The sequence below is a fragment of the Rana temporaria genome, chromosome 6, assembly GCF_905171775.1.
Source record: "Rana temporaria chromosome 6, aRanTem1.1, whole genome shotgun sequence".
In the NCBI taxonomy this organism is placed as follows: domain Eukaryota; kingdom Metazoa; phylum Chordata; class Amphibia; order Anura; family Ranidae; genus Rana; species Rana temporaria.
Window position 1 is genome coordinate 6637731 of NC_053494.1, and position 20010 is coordinate 6657740.

At 45.5% G+C, this 20010-nt stretch overlaps 1 protein-coding gene across 1 annotated transcript in view; it reads right to left on the reverse strand.

Annotated features, from left to right (window-relative positions):
• LOC120944330 overlaps window positions 1-20010 on the reverse strand; it is a 110079-nt gene that overhangs the window by 45573 nt on the left and 44496 nt on the right. The window contains exons 8-13 of the mRNA XM_040358382.1: window positions 18340-18462; window positions 14846-14875; window positions 13039-13198; window positions 12056-12327; window positions 11195-11364; window positions 7674-8265 (exon numbers count right to left, since the gene is read on the reverse strand). Of these exons, the coding sequence (XP_040214316.1) occupies window positions 7674-8265; window positions 11195-11364; window positions 12056-12327; window positions 13039-13198; window positions 14846-14875; window positions 18340-18462 (1347 nt within the window). The remainder of the gene's footprint in view (window positions 1-7673; window positions 8266-11194; window positions 11365-12055; window positions 12328-13038; window positions 13199-14845; window positions 14876-18339; window positions 18463-20010) is intronic.

Consider the following 20010-nt stretch of genomic DNA (forward strand, 5'->3'; position numbering starts at 1 on the left):
CTCTTTCTCTCTATCTATCTATCTATCTATCTATCTATCTATCTATCTATCTATCTATCTTTATCTCTCTCTCTCTCTATCTATCTATCTATCTATCTATCTATCTATCTATCTATCTATATCTCTCTCTCTATCTATTTATCTATCTATCTATCTATCTATCTATCTATCTATCTATCTATCTATCTATCTATCTATCTCTCTATCTATATCTCTCTCTCCCTCTCTCTCTCTCTCTCTCTCTCTCTCTCTCTCTCTCTCTCTCTCTCTCTCTCTCGCTATCGCTATCTATCTATCTATCTCTCTATCTATATCTCTCTATCTCTCTTTCGCTATCTATCTCTCTATCTATATCTCTCTCTCTCTCTCGCTATCTATCTATCTATATCTCTCTCTCTATCTATCGATCTATCTATCTCTCTCTCTATCTATATCTCTCTCTCTCTCTCTCTCTATCTATATCTCTCTATCTCTCTCTCTATCTCTTTATCTCTCGCTATCTATATCTCTCTCTCTATCTCTCTCTCTCTCTCTCTCTATCTCTATCTCTCTCTCTCTCTGTCTCTATCTCTATCTCTATCTCTCTCTCTCTCTCTCTCTCTCTCTCTCTCTCTCTCTCTCTCTCTCTCTATCTCGCTATCTATCTCTCTCTCTCTCTCTTCAACACTGGTGTGATGCGGGAACAAGCGCGATTACAGCGCTGGTTCCCGCATTGCATCTCTCCCGCAGGCAGTTCATGTTGCCTTCTACGAACCGATGCAGTGTCAATACATTGTTAATGGCACCCCCAGATTGGTTCACAGATTGCAGTGCGAACTTGCACAAGAATCAGACCGCATAGGTGAGAATGTCCTCTCTGCCAATCAGGAAGCGCGAGTCTGATACCCATCACCTGATTGGCTGAAAACACAGGCAATCCTATTGGATGCCTAGCAGGAGGAAAGAAGAGAGGCACACGGTGGAAGCATGGAGGACACAGCTCACCGCTGTCACCTGCTGTCTGACCCACCACCGAGATGGGGTAAGTACCGCTCAGACAATGAGCTGATGGGGGGTTGCTAGTTAAATGGGGCACAGTGGTTGCTTTTGATGGGCACAGTGGTTGCATTTGATGGGCACAGTGTTTGCGTTTGATGGGCACAGTGGTTGCATTTGATGGGCACAGTGGCTGCATTTGATGGGCACAGTGGTTGCGTTTGATGGGCACAGTGGTTGCGTTTGATGGGCACAGTGGTTGCATTTGATGGGCACAGTGGTTGCGTTTGATGGGCACAGTGGTTGCGTTTGATGGGCACAGTGGTTGCGTTTGATGGGCACAGTGGTTGCATTTGATGGGCACAGTGGTTGCATTTGATGTGCACAGTGGCTGCATTTGATGTTTTTTTTTTTCTAGATTTTTCAGTTTGTTTGTTCCCCCCCCCCCCCCCCCAAGAATTGTGAGCAAAAGCTGACACTGATCTCTTGTATCATGTCTGCAGTCTCTGACCATCTCTTGTATCATGTCTGCAGTCTCTGACCATCTCTTGTATCATGTTCGCAGTCTCTGGCCATCTCCTGTATCATGTTTGCGGTCTCTGACCATCTCTTGTATCATGTCTGCAGTCTCTGACCATCTCTGGTATCATGTCTGAGACTCTCTCACTCTGCGGAAGGTGCTCCAGAGGCCCCTCCACATCTTCAGTTCCCATTTTAAATGCAAGTTGGAACTCTGATGTAAAGAGGAATGCAGTGGACTCTGATTTAAAGGTAATCTTCGGTCACCAGAGCCCCCACCCCGCCCCCCCCCCCCTTAGAGAAAATGTTATAAACAGTGAATTCATAGTTCATAGAATTTAAAACTCTTAATATATGCAATTTATACAGTTATTTTTTGTCGTGTATTATGGATGTGAGTGGAGCCTCATGTCTCAGATTTGCCTAAGGCCTCACAAAGCCTAGAGCCGCCTCTGGTGTAAGGTAACCAGATTCCCAAAGACTTGCCCCATGGTCTTCAGCTGTGGGGCCTTGGACTGTTGACTACTAGCTTCTACTAATATTAGAAAGACTGTCCTCTGATCCAGGGGTGCATTTAGGTTTTGTGCCGCCCTAGGCCTGGTAAAACTCGCGCACCCCCTACTTTATATATGATGCACCCCTTCCTTTTTAAGACCCGCCCTGTCATTTTCATGGGAGGACAGAGGGACAGGATGGGATGAAGACAGGGTGGGATGAGGACAGGGGGACAGGATGGGATGAGCACAGGGGGGACAGGATGGGATGAGCACAGGGGGACAGGATGGGATGAGCACAGGGGGACAGGATGGGATGAGGACAGAGTGGGATGAGGACAGAGGGACAGGGTGGGATGAGCACAGAGGGACAGGATGGGATGGGGACAGGGGGACAGGATGGGATGAGGACAGGATGGGATGAGGACAGGGGGACAGAATGGGATGAGGACAGGGGGACAGGATGGGATGAGCACAGGGGGACAGGATGGGATGAGCACAGGGGGACAGGATGGGATGAGCACAGGGGGACAGGATGGGATTTTGCCGCCCCCCGCAAAGTGCCGCCCTAGGCCTGGGTCTTGTCGGCCTAGGCCATAATACATCACTGCTCTGATCACCAACCATTGGGGAGTGCTTTTGGAGTACCCTATGCCCCAATTCCCATCCAGTTTCCAACGTTTACCTGCAATAAAACACAAAAAGACAACCGCTAGACCAGGGGTCTCAAACCGGCAGCTCTCCAGCTGTTGTGAAACTACAAGTCCCATGAGGCATTGCAAGGCGGACAGGTACCAGCATGACGGGACTTGTAGTTTCACAACAGCTGGAGGGTCACCAGTTTGAGACCCCCTGCTGTAGACTGTTTTTGGAGCCGTAATGAACGGACTGTTGCTTGGGTGACTGGTATCTTCCGTACTGTTTGGGAAAAGAAAAAAGTTAATCCCTGCAGGGATAGTGCTACATGAACAGTATTAATGAAACAAAAACGTTATTATATTATAAACTGTTTATTTTTATTTTTTTTGTTTAATATTTTTATAAAATCTTTGTTTTACATGTGAACATTAATACAGGCAACACCCATGACAGAGGATTCCCAGAGCACTAGGGGTCTTCTAGAACCGAGCAGAAGATGTTTGCCTTCACACACTCTCTTTAATTAAGACTCTGTGGGCCAGATTCTCCAAGATCCCACATTGGCGTAGCGTAAGCCATTTACACTACGCCACCGCAGCTTACTGGAGCAAGTGCCGTATTCTCCAAGCACTTGCTCCGTAATTTGCGGCGGCGTTGTGTAAATGGCCCGGCATATGGCCGCGTAATTCAAAGGGGGCGGCTTGTATTCAAATTAAGCACGCCCCCGCGTCGATTGAACTGCGCATGCGCCGGGCTGAAAAATAGCCCAGTGCGCATGCTCCAGCTCACGACGGAAAACGTCAATGACGCCGACGTGAGCGTCATTGACGTAAAGTCGTATTCAAGAACGACTTAGGAAAACGACGTAACCGACGGAAAAAGACGACGCGTACCCGACGCCATACTTAACATGGCATACGGCGGACTGGCATAAGGTTACCCCTCATATAGCAGGGGTAACCTTACGGAAACGACGTAAACGACGAGTACGCGCCGCAAATTCGTTCGGGAATCGGCGTATCAGGCTCATTTGCATAGTCAAATGAGACCTGAACGTAAACGCCACCTAGCGGTCAGCGTTGTATTGCATTTAGGATCCGACGGTGTAAGTGACTTACACCAGTCGGATCGTAGCCTAATTCCGGCGTATCTTGTTTTGCGAATACAAAACAATGATACGCCGGCGGGAATTTCGAATTACGCCGGTGTATCAGTAGATACACCGGCGTAACTCTTTTGAGAATCTGGCCCTGTATGGCCAATCTGCACGTGGCTTGGATGAGGAGTCACTACTCTGAGTCTGCCAGCTGTGTGTACATTTCAGCTTTAGTTACTGAGCTCTATAAGCAGAAGGCAATCTGCACAGAAGATAAGCATGTGCAAAGGAGCCTTCTGCCGTCTGGATACAGAAATGCTAAATATTTATATGTAATGTTCTCTATTTGCCTATCAAAAAAAAAGAAAAAGTAATTTTTTTTACTCCTGACCATAAGTATATAAAGAAAATAAATACAACATCGCTAGATTTTTTTTTAACCACACCCACCACCTGTACATACATCACTACTATGCTCTCCCTTTACCACCTACCACCTGTGTGTTTAGCAATCAACCTGACCCTTACCATCAACCCTATACTCCTATTAAGGTAGATGTCGGGTCATTTGTTTTTCTTTAATTATTGACAGAATTTGTGCTCTAAATGCAAAGTGTTCTCTGATTGGAGATCATGACAGGGGCCCCTCTCCACCTCCTCCAATCAGAGAAGGTTTTGCGATAATTGAGAAAAATGTAAGGCATTCTCTAAGGCCCCCGATCACACCTGCACGTGTCCGGAAAACACACATCGTGCCATTAATTGTTAATAACACCCTGATGCCGGGTACACACGAGAGGATTTATCCGCGGATACGGTCCACTGGACCGTTACCGCGGATAAATCCTCTGAGGATTTCGATCCGCTGGATTGTACTCACCATCGGATCGAAATCCGCGCCGAATTTACACCGCGGTGACGTGTCGCGCCGTCACCGCGATGATGATGCGGCGACGTGCGCGACGCTGTCATATAAGCAATTCCACGCATGCGTCGAATCATTATGACGCATGCGAGGGATGGGTTCGGACGGATCGATCCGGTGAGTCTGTACAGACCACCGGATCGATCCGCTGGAGCCGATTCCAGCGGATAGATTTCTTAGCATGCTAAGAAATTTTTATCCGCTGGAAATCGGTCGGCCCGAAATATATCTGCGGATAAATATCCGCTGGATCGTACACACCAGCGGATCTATCCGCTGAAACCGATCCGCGGATCAATTTCAGCGGATCGATCCTCTCGTGTGTACGGGGCCTAAGGCTCCATTCACACCTGAACGCGGCGTATTGTACCGCGATTTGCCGCGACAAATTGCGGCGTTTTGTCCCGCGATTTTCCGCGTCAAAACGCTGCGTTTTTTACCGCGGTTTTCGCTGGAGGGGTGATTTACACATTGTCGGCTATGGCCGAACGCCGAAGCCACCTGAAAAAAAGGGTCAGGGACTTGTTTTGAGCTTCAGGCGTACGGCGTTTCAGCGTGGAGATGTGAATCATCTCCATAGCCGACAATGTTAAATCATCCCTCAAGCGTATGTCAGGCTGCGATAGCGTCGGGCGTCAAAACGCCTAGGTGTGAATGGAGCCTAAATGCAGCTAGCAGAAACACATTTTGTCATGTGATGAAACGCGTCGTACACTCAACAAAACGGAGCAATACAAGAGCTTGAAGGGCTCCCTGCTAAAGCAAAAATTGAAGAGCTACTTTGGCCCATTTGAAGCACATTCAAATGTGCTTTCGCACAACAATGTGCAAAAAAAATACATAAAAGTGCATAAAACATGATACACAGGTGTGAATGGGACCTAAATGGTGGCCATGCCAAAAAAGAAACTCCCTTACTTAACAGAAGGGCCCTCACTTGGTACGGCACCCAAAAGATTGTGGCCATCACTGTAGAAGCTTGGGCTACTGCAATGGTTTACAGTTTCCATGGAAGCCGATCAGGCATCATATAGGCATAAATACATTGTGCCAAGCTGGCCCAATGTTCAAAACAGTGGCCATGTCAAGCGAGCATACCCCCTGTGGTTACTATGTAGAAGGACAGCCTCTTGGCATGGAACCCAAAGGTTGTCAGCCATCGCGGTAATAGCTTGGGCTGCTACAATGATTTACAGCTTTCACAGAGGCTGATCAGATATCACTTACAGTGGAACCTCGGATTACAAGCATTGTCCGTTCCAGGAGAATTCTCGTAATCCAAAGTACTCGCATATGAAAGCGAGTTTCCCCATAGAAGTCAATGGAAACGAAAATAATTTGTTCTGCATTGACTTCAATGGCATGCAATACCGCATGTGGCCAGAGGTGGGGGTGCCGGAGAGCCTCAGAAACACATGGAAAGCCCCGAGGACAACTCAGCTGACCTCGGAAAACCCTTGGAAAGGCTTGGAAACACCCGGGAATGGGGAATTTCCGATTATTTCCGGGCTTAATAAATAAACCTACAAATTCTAGAAATATTAAGGAAGTGTGGTCACGGTATCTATTAAGAAAACATCTAAATAATATACAAAGAGCTCAAACACAAACAGCAAACTATATATTTAAGGATCGGCTTACGCCATACAGGTGTGACTGAGCGCCGGCATTGCCCGCAGGCCGCATGTAGGGCAGCCCATTCATTTCAATCAGCTGACCTATGAGCGAGCAACTGGGAAAAATAAGCTTCTGACTCTCTTCCAAAAACACATAAGTTTGAAGATGTGTGGGGGTTCCATTCACAATTAACAGAACCTTCACACATCTACTGAGGGGCTACGCGTTTCTGTGGAAAGCACGTGATGTGGGGGGGGGCCCTACCCTTAGAGGCTGATTTATGCCGCGTACACACGATCGGAAATTCCGACAAGAAAACCGCGTTTTTTTTCCGATGGAATGTTGGCTTAAACTTGTGTTGCATACACACGGTCACACAAATCTTGTCGGAAATTCCAACCGTCAAGAACGCGGTGACATACAACACTTACAACGAGCCGATGCAGGGCTGTCTTAATGAGAGGGCACACCTGGACACTGCCCAGGGGCCCCAGCTGCATGGGGGGCCCCTGCCCTTTCCCCAAAGCAGCTGGTCCTTGAGCCCGGGCTGCCCCTCTACATCCCAGATATTGCCCAGTACTCTGACCCCTCTACACTGTAGATATTCCCTACCTTCTACCTACTTGATTCCTGTTTACCTGCACTGTCCCCATTGTAGGGGCCCCAGAGCATTACTTTGCCCAGGGGCCCATGATGCTATTAAGACGGCCCTGGCTGGATGTGCAGTAATACTGTATGTAGCTTCACTTACACACAGTATATACCGCTTAGCCAATCCCGGTGAGCGATGTATTCAAATGAATACAGAGCCTGCTTGGGTTGGAGGAACAACCTCTGCCAATCCGAGCAGGCGACATACAGTAGCCTGCTTGGATTGGCTTTGAGAGTCAGAGGGGCGTGGGCTGATGATGTCACAGCCTCTGCCAATCCAAGCAGGCTTTGTATTCATTAATAGAATACATCGCTCGCCGTGATTGGCTCCAGCTCCAGCAAGAAGGAAGAAGACTATGGCTCCGCGTCCAGCAAGAAGAAGGAAGAAGTATGAAGCGTCGGAAGGCGGGTCGTCTTATAAGGTGAGTACGGGCAAAAAAAAATCTTCAAAAAATTTAAAATTAGGGGGTCGTCTTATACACCCGATCGCCTTATACACCGGGAAATACGGCGCATTTACTAACCCTCTGTATTTTTATGGGGACAAGCCTGCACCCCATGTTCTGGGATGAAGGAATATGCTTTCACCTCTACTTTGAAGGGGTGACTTAATCAAATAAGCCATAAAGAGATAGTTGAAAGTTCAGGGATAGTGTTCCTTGAGAGTCCCACCAAAAACATAAACGCAAAGATAAAGAACGAAAAAATTAACATCCTGGCTTTGTCATCTTAATTACGGTATTTCAATTTTTTTTTTACAGAATGTCCTGTATTTTGACGATTATGGAAGATATAATCAGAAGGCTCATCGTTATAGAAGATCCAAGGTTGGCTCCATTGGCAGCAGTGGTTTGTTTGACCGCACCTAAGACCTGAGCTGCCTGTTTGGGCTGTTGAGAGGATAATTTGGCAGTGGAGCATGGTGTAGTCTTTACTGTTGTGGGCTTTTCTGTTGTGGGCTTTTCTGTTGTGGGCTTTACTGTTGTGGTATTTGCTGTTGTGGGCTTTTCTGTTGTGGTATTTGCTGTTGTGGTATTTGCTGTTGTGGTATTTGCTGTTGTGGTATTTGCTGTTGTGGTATTTGCTGTTGTGGTATTTGCTGTTGCGGTATTTGCTGTTGTGGTCTTTACTGTTGTGGTCTTTACTGTTGTGGTCTTTACTGTTGTGGAGTTAATTTTTTTGAAGGTGTCATTGAGATTACACTGTTCGACCATCCAAGTGGTGAAGTTGGAGACTTTGGTGTAGACTCCAGGGATGCCAGGTGTGGCACAGCCAACCCCCCAGCTGACAATCCCAACCAGGAACCAAGTGTCGCCTACCTGGCATGCCAAGGGACCTCCTGAATCTCCCTGAAAAAAATAAATAAGCAAAAGATGAATCCCAAAACCATTGGACCATTTCTTCTATCAAGAAAAGCATCTGGCTCTATACAGCTTCAGTCCATCTCTATACAGGTGACCTTTGCTCCTAATAGAGTCTGTCATTGTGGCCTCAGCCAAATTGAGGATCAAATATTATCTTTTGGGTATTTTTGTTTAATATTCGTGCATTTCTGTATTATCATATTGTAATTACCGTATATACTCGAGTATAAGCCGAGTTTTTCAGCACATTTTTTTGTGCTGAAAATGCCCCCCTCGGTCTATACTCGAGTCACCTTTTTGCGCCTGATCTCCCGGATTTTGGGGACCCGGTACCGGCTGGCCATAGGTCCTCTGGACCCCAAACTTGGCACACATGTAGTCCCACTCTTCCTCTACAAGGGTGCAAAAATTGTTGTCCCTGGGGACCTACGGCCTGGGAGCAATAATTTTTCAAAGCCGGGCACCCCTTCAATAGACTCCCATGTTAAACTGTAATTTCTCTGGTGATTTTGGGGACCCGGTACCGGCCGGTCGTAGGTCCCCTGGACCCGGAAATTGGCACACTTATAGCCCAATTTCTCCTCTACAAGTGTGCAAAGGTTGTTGTCTGGGGGATCTACGGCCGGGGAGCACCAATTTTTCAAAACCAGGCACCCCTTCCATATACTCCCATGTTAAACGTCAGTCTGGTCATGGGCACAGTGAGGCATGGGCATAGTGAGGCATGGGCACAGTGAGGCATGGGCATAGTGAGGCATGGGCACAGTGAGGCATGGTCACAGTGAGGCATGGGCACAGTGAGGCATGGTCACAGTGAGGCATGGACACAGTGAGGCATGCACATGGACACAGTGAGGCACAGTGAGGCATGCAGATGGACACCCTAGGCTTATACTCGAGACAATAAGTTTTCCCATTTTTTTGGGGTAAAATTAGGTGCCTCGTCTTATATTCGGGTCGGCTTATACTCGAGTATATACAGTATATGTATTGTTTTCTTTCTAATTTCAGTAGATAGTGCCTGATAAATGGAATTCTCCTGAGGAAGCTACTAATTGTGGTAAAACATGTAGAGAATTGAATATTCTCCATGGTTTACTGTGCCTCAAAAGTCCAACCTTGGGTTACCAATTTTGGTACCCCTTTTTTTCTTGTTCGCCTTATCATTTACGGATGTGGCTATGTGAGTGCTTTCTTCTCTACTACCATACACTACACATAAGCATTCTATTGTTTTTTTCTGTTAATATTTTTACAACTTGTCGGCTTTCCTTAAAGGGACACTAAAGGTTCATGTTTTTTTACCTTATTGCATCCTATGCATTAAGGTGAAAAAACATCCGACAATACCGCCCCCCAGTTTTACTTACCTGAGCCCGTTCACCTGCTGCGCTCACCCCCGATGTCGTCTTCGCCGCTCAGCCTGGCCGTTGATTGGCTAGAGTGGATGGATTAAAAGCAGCGTAGCCATTGGCTTGCGCTGCTGTCAATCACATCCAATGACGCGGCGCGCCGGGGGGCAGGCCCGAGTGATACAGTGAGCGGCTATAGCCTCCGGCTGTATCACGGGAGCGCGCCCACAAGAACTAACCACCATGCGAGAGAGCTTCCCATTAAGGTGTTTAGTTCTTGCAGGCAGGAGCCAAGACAGCCGCCGAGGGACCCCAGAAGACCAGGTTCGGGGACACTCTGTGCAGAAGAGCTGCACAGTGGAGATAAGTATAACATGTTTGTTATTTAAAAAAAAAAAAATGACTTTACAACCCCTTTAGGCTGGCCATACACCATACAGTTTTCCTATTCAATTTTCTTTAGATTTACCTTATTATGTAATGGAAGGGCCTGCCTGATTGCATTGAAATTTTAAGTGTTTAGGTTTGACCTCCTATTATATGGTTTTGGTAAATCTAAAGAAAAGTTGTACAGGAATAATGTATGGCAAGCAAGCCTTATACAAAATCCTAATGTGTCTCTGGCTTCACTGCGTCTCCCAGAGGCGGCTCTTTAATTAGGCGGTCGCCTAAGGCCTCACACTCACAGGGGCCTTGTGGCCGCCTAACTTTCCCAATGCATTACCCCAGTTTTGAGGGACAGGGGACCTTAACACCGCTGTGCTCAGGCCGCCAGTGTCCCTAACAACCAGTGAATATCGGTGATATCACCCCTTGTGATGTCAATGACCCAGCATGCCCTCAGTCAATGACGTCACAAGGGGGTGGGTTCACCAGGTGACATCTCCGGGTGGCCCCAGCCCCTTAGTTATTAAAGAGCAGGATCTGGGGGCCGCCTTGTTAAAGGGGGCTTCCAGATTTCGATAAGCCCCCTGCCGGCAGACTCCCACAACCACCGGCCAGGGTTGTGGGGAAGAGGCTCTTGCCCTTGAATTATTTTTCCCATTATGGGCGTGAGTGGGACCCCATGTTAAGTTTTGCCTAAGGCCTCGCAAAGCCTAGAGCCGCCTCTGGCGTCTCCAGCTCTGTGTTGTCTCGCAGCAGTGACACCTGTGCCGAAATCAGGAGATAGGGTCTCCTTCAGCCCCTCCCACTTCACATACCTCACCAGTCAGCTGACCTCTATTCCGTGAACTGAATGGGCGGCTGCGAAGAGGCTGAGTGGGCGGCCGCGGGCTCCAGGGGGACAGTCCTGCTGGGCTGTCACGAAAAGGCTGGGAGAGCGGTGCGGGCTTCAGGAACAGCCCAAGATTCAGCGACCCCTGGCAAATCGTCATTCGACCCCCGAGGGGGTTCCCGACTCCAGGTTCACAACCACTGCACTAGATTCTAAGTTGGTAAAACAACAACAAGAACAACTTGGCCTTGCTCAAAACATTACCTGTGTACAGGACTGCGAGGGATGTCAGCATCAAATAAATCTCCAATAAAAAAATAGAAGACACAAAGTCGGTTTTACACACCTGGCAACCATCTTTTCTTTGGTTGGTATAACCGGCACAAATATTGTCACTGCGGATTGTCCCCACTGGGTACATGTCTCCATATTTCTCAAGGAACATGCGATCACATGTATCGGAATTTATCAGAGGGAGTTTCACTTCCTGTAGGGCGTATGGCTGAGGTAACGAAACTGGAAGAAGAAAGAAGACATTAATAAGGATGTGTGGCACATTTTGAGATTATGGAAAGCCATAGCCATAGCTTTTATTTGCCCCCATCCTTCAAATTTTTTTTATAAAGGAGACCATCTCACCTTTAGTGTAGTTGGCAGGATACTGTAGGCAGGTGCAGTCTATGTTTTCCACTGCAGGTGGCGCTTGACTGTAGCGTCAATGCAGATGGAGGAGGAAGTTATGAGGGACTCTATCATTTCCTTGGCCACAGAGAGACAGCTATACTTGGACTACCCACACACCCTCTCCTGGTTTCCTGGAAGCAGCATTTTCATAGTTAGAGTGGTCAATTTAATTGGTTTCAGGGCTGCCCACACCTATTCAGGTGTATGGTTGTTGTTTTTTTTTCCATGTATGTTCAACCGCTTGCCGACCGCCTCCTGTAGATATACGCCGGCAGAATGGCACGGCTGCGCAGAGCAACGTACCTGTACGTTGCTTTGAATTTGCTGTCATGCTGGCGCGTGCCCCTTTTTGCGAGCTCTGTGACCGTGCCCGCGGGACCCGTGGACTTGATGTCCGCCGGTGTCCCGCGATCTTGTCACGGAACGGCGGAACGGGGGAAATGCCGTAATATGCTATATTATATGGTAATTTGCTATATGTACAGTTGGGTTCTAGCTCCTTTGGGGACGGAATGCCACTCACCGCCTTCTGCAATGGACCCCCAGCCTGTTAGGGAGCACATCTTCCCGTCGGGAAAGTTCTGATTGGGCCCAGGGAGGCAGATTGGAAGAATGTTGCTTGTAAAATTGATGGGATTCTTCAATTCAAGCATCGCAAGGTCCCTAGAGTAGTCGATTTCATTGTATTCCGGGTAAAGGGTGACGGCTTTTACATCTATGGTGACTCTGGTGCTGCTCGGACCAGTGAGGTTCATGGTGCCCAGCATGACGGAGAGCTTTGTGCGATCTTTTCCACTGAGAAAGAAAGAAAGAACATTATCAAACCTTCATAACAAATCCATTACAAGGGTCCTGGTTATATTAGGCATTCCATCCCCCCCCCGGCCATGCACTTACATACGGGAATGTAGCAAGGAGGAGAACTTCCTATAGGGGAGAAGTTCTATGGGGCAGGGCTGTCTTAATGAGTGGGCACACCTGGGCACTGCCCAGGGGCCCCAGCTGCATGGGGGGGCCTGCACTATTTGTATAAGGAGTTGGTCTTGGGTAAACCGTTGGCTCTGATAGGTACTTCCGCACAGCCAACCAGCTGCCGTTACTCAGGTGGCCGTCGCTCAAGTTCCGGCCATCTCTGAATAGACCAGCGGCAGCTGGCAACAATAACAAACATTCATACAATACATGAATGTATGTAATTAGACTCAGTGGCGGGCGCGAGCCAGAGGAAGCGGCGGTTCAGCGCCCTCTATGGACGAACCGCCACTGGTCCTGGAAGCACCAAGCAAGTGTACATATTCGCCAGCACACCATGGATCAACAATCACCGTCCAAAGGTTTCTTTATTGCAGAGAGATCACATCACATGATAAGTGCACCTTTTTGGAGCCGCGCAAGGCCCCATCGTCAGGCGCCGTAAAGGTTCACATTAATTTCCTTTTCAAATTTATTAATATTCTGTTCTTTGCTTTGTGGAAAAGAAAATTGAAATTGTGGTAGACGACTTACTTTAGACAATGAGCCGCGGTGGCCAAGCAGGTTCTGGATATGACTGCCGCCCCACAGACATGGTAGCCATTGTGGAGGAGGCTTGCCATCCACGGCGTTTTGCCTGAAGAAATACTCTCTCCCCCCACAACACGCTGGGATATGGACGGATGACCACATTCTAGAAGAGAAAAGTAAAGTGTTCCGTCAGGCTAAACTCACCAGAGTCCAGAGTCCAGCCTGCAGGCACAGACCACCAGCTTAGTCCCATGGAGGGTCACGGCCTAAAAAAAATTCTTAAATGTCTGATGTGAGTAAGTGGGTACAGATTTTTCTCTTGTGGCGAGTTGTATTTTGACGCAATTTTCTTGTTAATATTGACATTAATAGGATTGTCTCTGTTAATTTTGGAATCATTTTTTGTAATGATGGTTTTTAGCTGGAGAGTTAACCTAAGCTTAGGAGATTGATTTAGGTGGAAGGTTCAAGGCTTAGGCTTGTAGGGTATGGGAACAGGCGTGCCCAGTGTAGGGTATGGGCACAGGCATGCCCAGTGTAGGGTATGGGTCCAGGCGTGCCCAATGTAGGGTATGGGCACAGGCGTGCCCAGTGTAGGGTATGGACACAGGTGTGCCCAGTGTAGGGTATGTAGGGTATGGGCCCAGGCGTGCCCAATGTAGGGTATGGGCACAGGCGTGCCCAGTGTAGGGTATGTAGGGTATGGGCCCAGGCGTGCCCAATGTAGGGTATGGGCCCAGGCGTGCCCAATGTAGGGTATGGGCACAGGCGTGCCCAGTGTAGGGTATGTAGGGTATGGGCCCAGGTGTGCCCAATGTAGGGTATGGGCCCAGGCGTGCCCAATGTAGGGTATGGGCACAGGCGTGCCCAGTGTAGGGTATGTAGGGTATGGGCCCAGGCGTGCCCAATGTAGGGTATGGGCACAGGCGTGCCCAGTGTAGGGTATGGGCACAGGAGTGCCCAGTGTAGTTCTCCAAATTGGTCACTAGATCTTGCCATTTTAATAATTTAATAATTAGGGTTAGGGATCCTGTAGAGCAGAGTAGGCTGTGTTATTCCTCAGGTAGCCACTAGAGGTCCTTTGAGTAGTGAATAGGGTATACCATAGATAGTGGGGTAGTGTCAGTCCTGTAATTGCCAGTGTGGTGCATTGTGGTTGGGCAAAGGGACTCTATATAAATAGTTAAATATATAAATAGTCTGTTGGTTGGTCATTGGAAGAAGTGCAAAGACCAAGACAGCCAAGACAGCGGTGAAAAAACTCCCCTCTCCATTGAAATGAATGGAAAGCTCTTCAAAAGTGCTCAGTGTTTTTACTTTGGAGTGGTGAAGGAGCGATGTGTATACCGCTCCTCCACCGCTCCTGTTTATTGAAATCAATGTGCACCAAGGACGTCATTTGTTGTGACGTGGACGTAAATTACGTCCAGCCCGATTCACGAACGACTTACGCAACAAAACATTTTGTTTTTAATTATACGCGGGAACGACGGCCATACTTAACATTGAATACGCCACCAAACAGCAGCTGTAACTATACGCCGAAAAAAGCCGACTAGAGACGACGTAAAGGAATGCGCCGGCCGCTCGTACGTTCGTGGATCGTCGGAAATTGCTAATTTGCATACTCGACGCGGAAAACGAAGGGAACGCCACCCAGCGGACGCCGAAGAATTAGAATCTTAAACTAAATGCCAACAAAAAAAAAACATACTTTTAGATTTATAAAAAAAACGTTAAAATATTTTAACATTCGTCTGCCCAAAGATATTACTATATTGAAAGACAAAATTTGAAAGTAGAACATTACCTGTACAGGAAGCCACCTTCAGGACAACACCTGGAGAAGAGAAACATAGGATGAGATTTACTGACGCTGGTGCAATCAGAACCCGGTGCAGCTGTGCATGGGAGCCAATCAGCTTCTAACTTCAGCTTGTTCAATTAAAGCGGTGGTTCACCCACAATAACAACATTTTAGAATTAAATTAAGCATAGTAGCGCGAGCTACAGTATGCCTGTATTTATTTTTTTGCCCCGTACTCACTGTGCAATCCTATAGTGAAGATTCCGAATCCCTGCGGGGAATGGGCGTTCCTATCCAGAGGGAAGATGATTGCCGGCCGGCTATGGCACGTCACGCTCCCCGAAGATAGCCGGAGTAGGTCTCGGCTCTTCACGGCGCTATACGGTGCCTGCGCACAGACTATGCGCGGGCGCCGTGAAGAGCCAAGTCCTATTTCGGCTATTTCCGGAGAAGCGTGACGCGCCAGAGCCGGCCGTCAATCATCTTCCCTCTGGATAGGAACGCCCATTCCCCGCGGGCAGTCGGAATCTTCACTATAGGATTAAACTGTGAGTACGGGGCTAAAAAAATAAATGCAGGCATACTGTAGCTCGCGCTACTATGCTTAATTTAATGCTAGAAAAAAAATATTTTTATAGGGTGAACCCCCTCTTTAAGCTTTGACAATAAGCCCAGGTTCACACTGGGTACGATTTCCTTCGTTTTGATGTGCACATGTGAAATAGCATCTCAAATCGGCGGCATTTGCCGGCAATTGTCGGCAATGACACTGTCCTAATCGGTGCGACGCCGCATCTGCGGCGCTGCACCGATTTCAAAAAGTAGTTCCTGTACTACTTTTTGCGATTTCGGGCCGCGATTTACATAGACATCTGTGCAGAAACCTGCACAGATGTCTCTTAAATCGCGGCCGAAATCGGGACTGCCAGCGGGAGTGAAGCCGTGCGAGTTCAGCTGAACTCTCGCAGCCCAGTGTGAACCAGGGCTAAAACCTGGAAGCTGATTGGTTTCTATGCAGAGCTGCACCAGATCTTGGTAAATCAACCCCATAGTGTGTGATATGCCAACAAATACATTCAGCAGAAGGATGCAGGCATAGGACACACCCTTTGCTACGCCCCCTTAAAGAAGAATTGTACAAAAAACAAGATTGGTTACACCCACAAGAGCTTTTTTTTACAACTACTATTCCTTTATATTGGCTTTTGGAATTTACAAATGCAGCAATTTAGAAATCAGATTAGTCCTGGGAAACACTTTTTGATAGATAAAAAGTGCATCTTATATACAATTATAGAGATCAGACCAAAATGAGGGAGAAATGAGGAAGAAAGAGGGACAGAGGGACATTGCTCCAAATCAGGGGCAGTTGGGAGCTATATATAGATTTATCTATTAATCATATATATATATATATATATAGATCTACAGGGTGGGCCGTTAATATGGATACACCAAAAACAAAAGTTGGATTCAAAATGGCCCCCATGGTCACCACCCATCTTGAAAACTTTCCCCCCTTACATATACTAATGTGCCACAAACAGGAAGTTAATATCACCAACCATTCCCATTTTATTAAGGTGTATCCATATAAATGGCCCACCCTGTATATCTATATATATATATATATATATATATATATATATATATATATATATATATATATATATATATAGATATAGATATATAGATATAGATATAGATATATAGATATATAGATATATATATATATATATATATATATATATATATATATATATATATATATAACTATACATATATATATATATATATATATATATATATATATATATATATATATATAACAAATTGTTACATACATATACAGACATAGAAATCGTTTTCCAATAACCAAGTGGCCCATCAAGTCTGCCCCATTTTTATATATATATATATATATATATATATATATATATATATATATATATATATATATATATATATATTTAACAATATAAATAAAAAAAAAATGAATAAATACAATTTATAAATCAAGATTATTTATATATAAATAGGGTTAAATTCCGATTGTGATTTATATTTGTTTCTCTTGATTAATATAATTATTTTTGTTTTTTTTCTACAACTTTTTTTTTTGTTTTTATTATTCTTGTTTATACATTTTTTGTATATCATTTTTTCTGTATATAAATATATTGTATTAATGGTGGTTAGTAGTAAAACGTGATTGGTTTCGGTAAATTATTACATATATTGTCATTTTAGTTATGGGTAAAAGACAGAGGGTTTCCCAGCTGATAATATCCTTGTACAGGAGAAGAGGAGATTAAGGGGGGATATGATCAACATGTACAAATATATAAGAGGTCCATATAGTGAACTTGGTGTTGAGTTATTCACTTTACGGTCATCACAGAGGACAAGGGGGCACTCTTTACGTCTAGAGGAAAAGAGATTTCACCTCCAAATACGGAAAGGTTTTTTCACAATAAGAGCTGTGAAAATGTGGAATAGACTCCCTCCAGAGGTGGTTCTGGCCAGATCAGTAGATTGCTTTAAGAAAGGCCTGGATTCTTTCCTAAATGTACATAAAATAACAGAGTACTAAGATTTGTAGGTAAATCCGATTGCCTCTCGGGGGATCAGGAGGGAATTTTTTTTCCCTTGCTGTAGCAAATTGGATCTCATGCTCTGCTGGGGTTTTTTGCCTTCCTCTGGATCAACTGTGGGTATGGAGTTGGGTGTATAGGATTTTACTGTGTTTTTTTATTTTGTTTTTTTATTTTTTGTGGTTGAACTGGATGGACTTGTGTCTTTTTTCAACCTGACTAACTATGTAACTATGTAACAGTGTGGGGAGTCTAAAACACCTCTTGACCTTTTTTGTTTCAATATTGAGTTATCTCATTTGTTGCAAACATTTTGTGTAAATAATCATTCAGTTGTTAATTGGTTCTAGATTGCTTAATTACTTAATTGTGTGTAAGAGAGAGAGAGAGAGAGAGAGAGATCTAGCTACAAATGCTATGATTTGTAGCTATTTGGTTTTTGAAGATGGGCGTTATCTGTTCAGCCCGAAACTGTCAACTTTAAATACCGTGTAACCTTGATGTATTTTTAATCTTTTCATTTTCAAAAAGAAAATAGTTTTGTGCAGCAATCCCATCTCTTTTGTTGGGTGACAATCGCAGCGATTCTGCCCGTTATTCGGAATGCCAACATGTGAACAAAGCCAAAGATAGATTATATATAGATAGCCAGATTCAGTGAGGTTTACGCCGGCGTATCAGTAGATACGCCGTCGTAACTCTGAATCTAAGCCGTCATATGTTGAAGTGACCTCGAGAAATGAGAACCTTTGGAGATAAACTGAAGTCTTTGGGACGAAATGTATTTTTGCTGGTTACAGACGCTTCAAATTGCTACCAAGAATGTTATTCAAAAAACTCTTAATACTATTTTCACTCTAAAAGGAACATTTTTGTTGTTGTGCGCCCCCAGATATCACTCACCCAGCGTCAGGAATAAGACGGGGAATAAGCTTTTCCAGCTGAACAGACATCGGCTTCCAAGCTGTTCTTGGCCAACGAGAGTCAAAGTTTGAGCCTTCGTCATTTTCACCCTCAAGAGGATTTAAAACGATTCTCAAATTGGCAAATGGCTACAAAGGTTCTTGTGAAGAATTATATATTTGAAGCCAATTTCTGGTTTTGAGTCTCTTTCTATCTTCGTGGCCGAAATCTTAAAATTTCCACATTAATAAATCTAATCTGGACGATGCAGCTTGACACTACGATTCTTCCATCGGCAAAGTTCTGCTCTTATCAGTACAAGGACGCGGCTGATATAGGCTGATATAATTGTAGTTCTGCGTGCCAAATGTTCCCCAAAATCCATGCCAGTTCCATGTGAGGAAAAAATAAATAAAAAATAGAGTCCTACCACTATACCTTTATTGTCTCTCAAATGGTTCGATGGCATGGATCTCAAGTGGATCAATGTCCTCATTCTCTTTAGCCTTCGTCAGAAGTGCTGAGTTGGCAAAAACACACAAAACAATTGTTCTCAATCACGTTACATAAGGAGCTAATGAAAGCTACCTTGTTGGAACCAATTAATTCCATTGTGCCCAAAGGCGACATAAGGAAATCAAAATACTATATATCTTGTCAAATAAGGGCCCGTTCTGTCCAGTGTACATCATTGTACGAGAACAATTTGCCCGCGTCGTGTCAATTTATCACCCAGCCCTGACAACTCAGGCCTGGCTCACAGCCTGGCCAAAAATTTCCTACACGAGCACCGAACTAGGAGGTGCTACAGAACAATGCCACACAATACAAGATACTGTGACACTGGGGAATTATTAGCTTAGTGGTAGTGCTTCCCAATGAGTTCTGTCCACTTAAAGCGGGAGTTCACCCGAAATTTATTTTTTTAACATTAGATTGATGCTCATTTTGTGAAGGGGAATCGGGTGTTTTTTTTTTTTTAAATCGAAGCAGTACTTACCGTTTTAGAGAGCGATCTTCTCCGCCGCTTCCGGGTATGGTCTTCGGGACTGGGCGTTCCTACAGGCTTCCGACGGTCGCATACATCGCGTCACGAGTAGCCGTAAGAAGCCGAACGTCGGTGCGGCTCTATACGGCGCCTGCGCACCGACGTTCGGCTACTTTCGGAAAATCGTGACGCGATGTATGCGACCGTCGGAAGCCTGTCAATCAAATAGGAACGCCCAGTCCCGAAGACCATACCCAGAAGCGGCGGAGAAGATCTAAAACGGTAAGTACTGCTTCGATTTAAAAAAAAAAACACCCGATTCCCATAGACAAAATGAGCCTCAATCTAATGATAAAAATTCACTTTTTGGGTGAACCTCCACTTTAAGGGCTTGCTGGCTCACCTTTATTAAAAAGAAAGAAATAGTTTGCAGAGAAATTAGATGCCCATGCAGGAGTTTTCATCATCACTATTATTTGCAAGGAAACATTTTTCAGCCTCCTGGCTCACACAGCTACTTAAACTCAAGCTTTTCAATGCACACCCGAACTCCGGTCTTCATCTTCAGGCCCTTGTCTGTCTCCTCCAGATAATCGTCTTTCCCAACATCAATGCACACAGCGATATTGGCTCACAATTGTCTCCTAAGGTTAAGCCAGTGGCGGCTGGTGCTCAAAATGTTT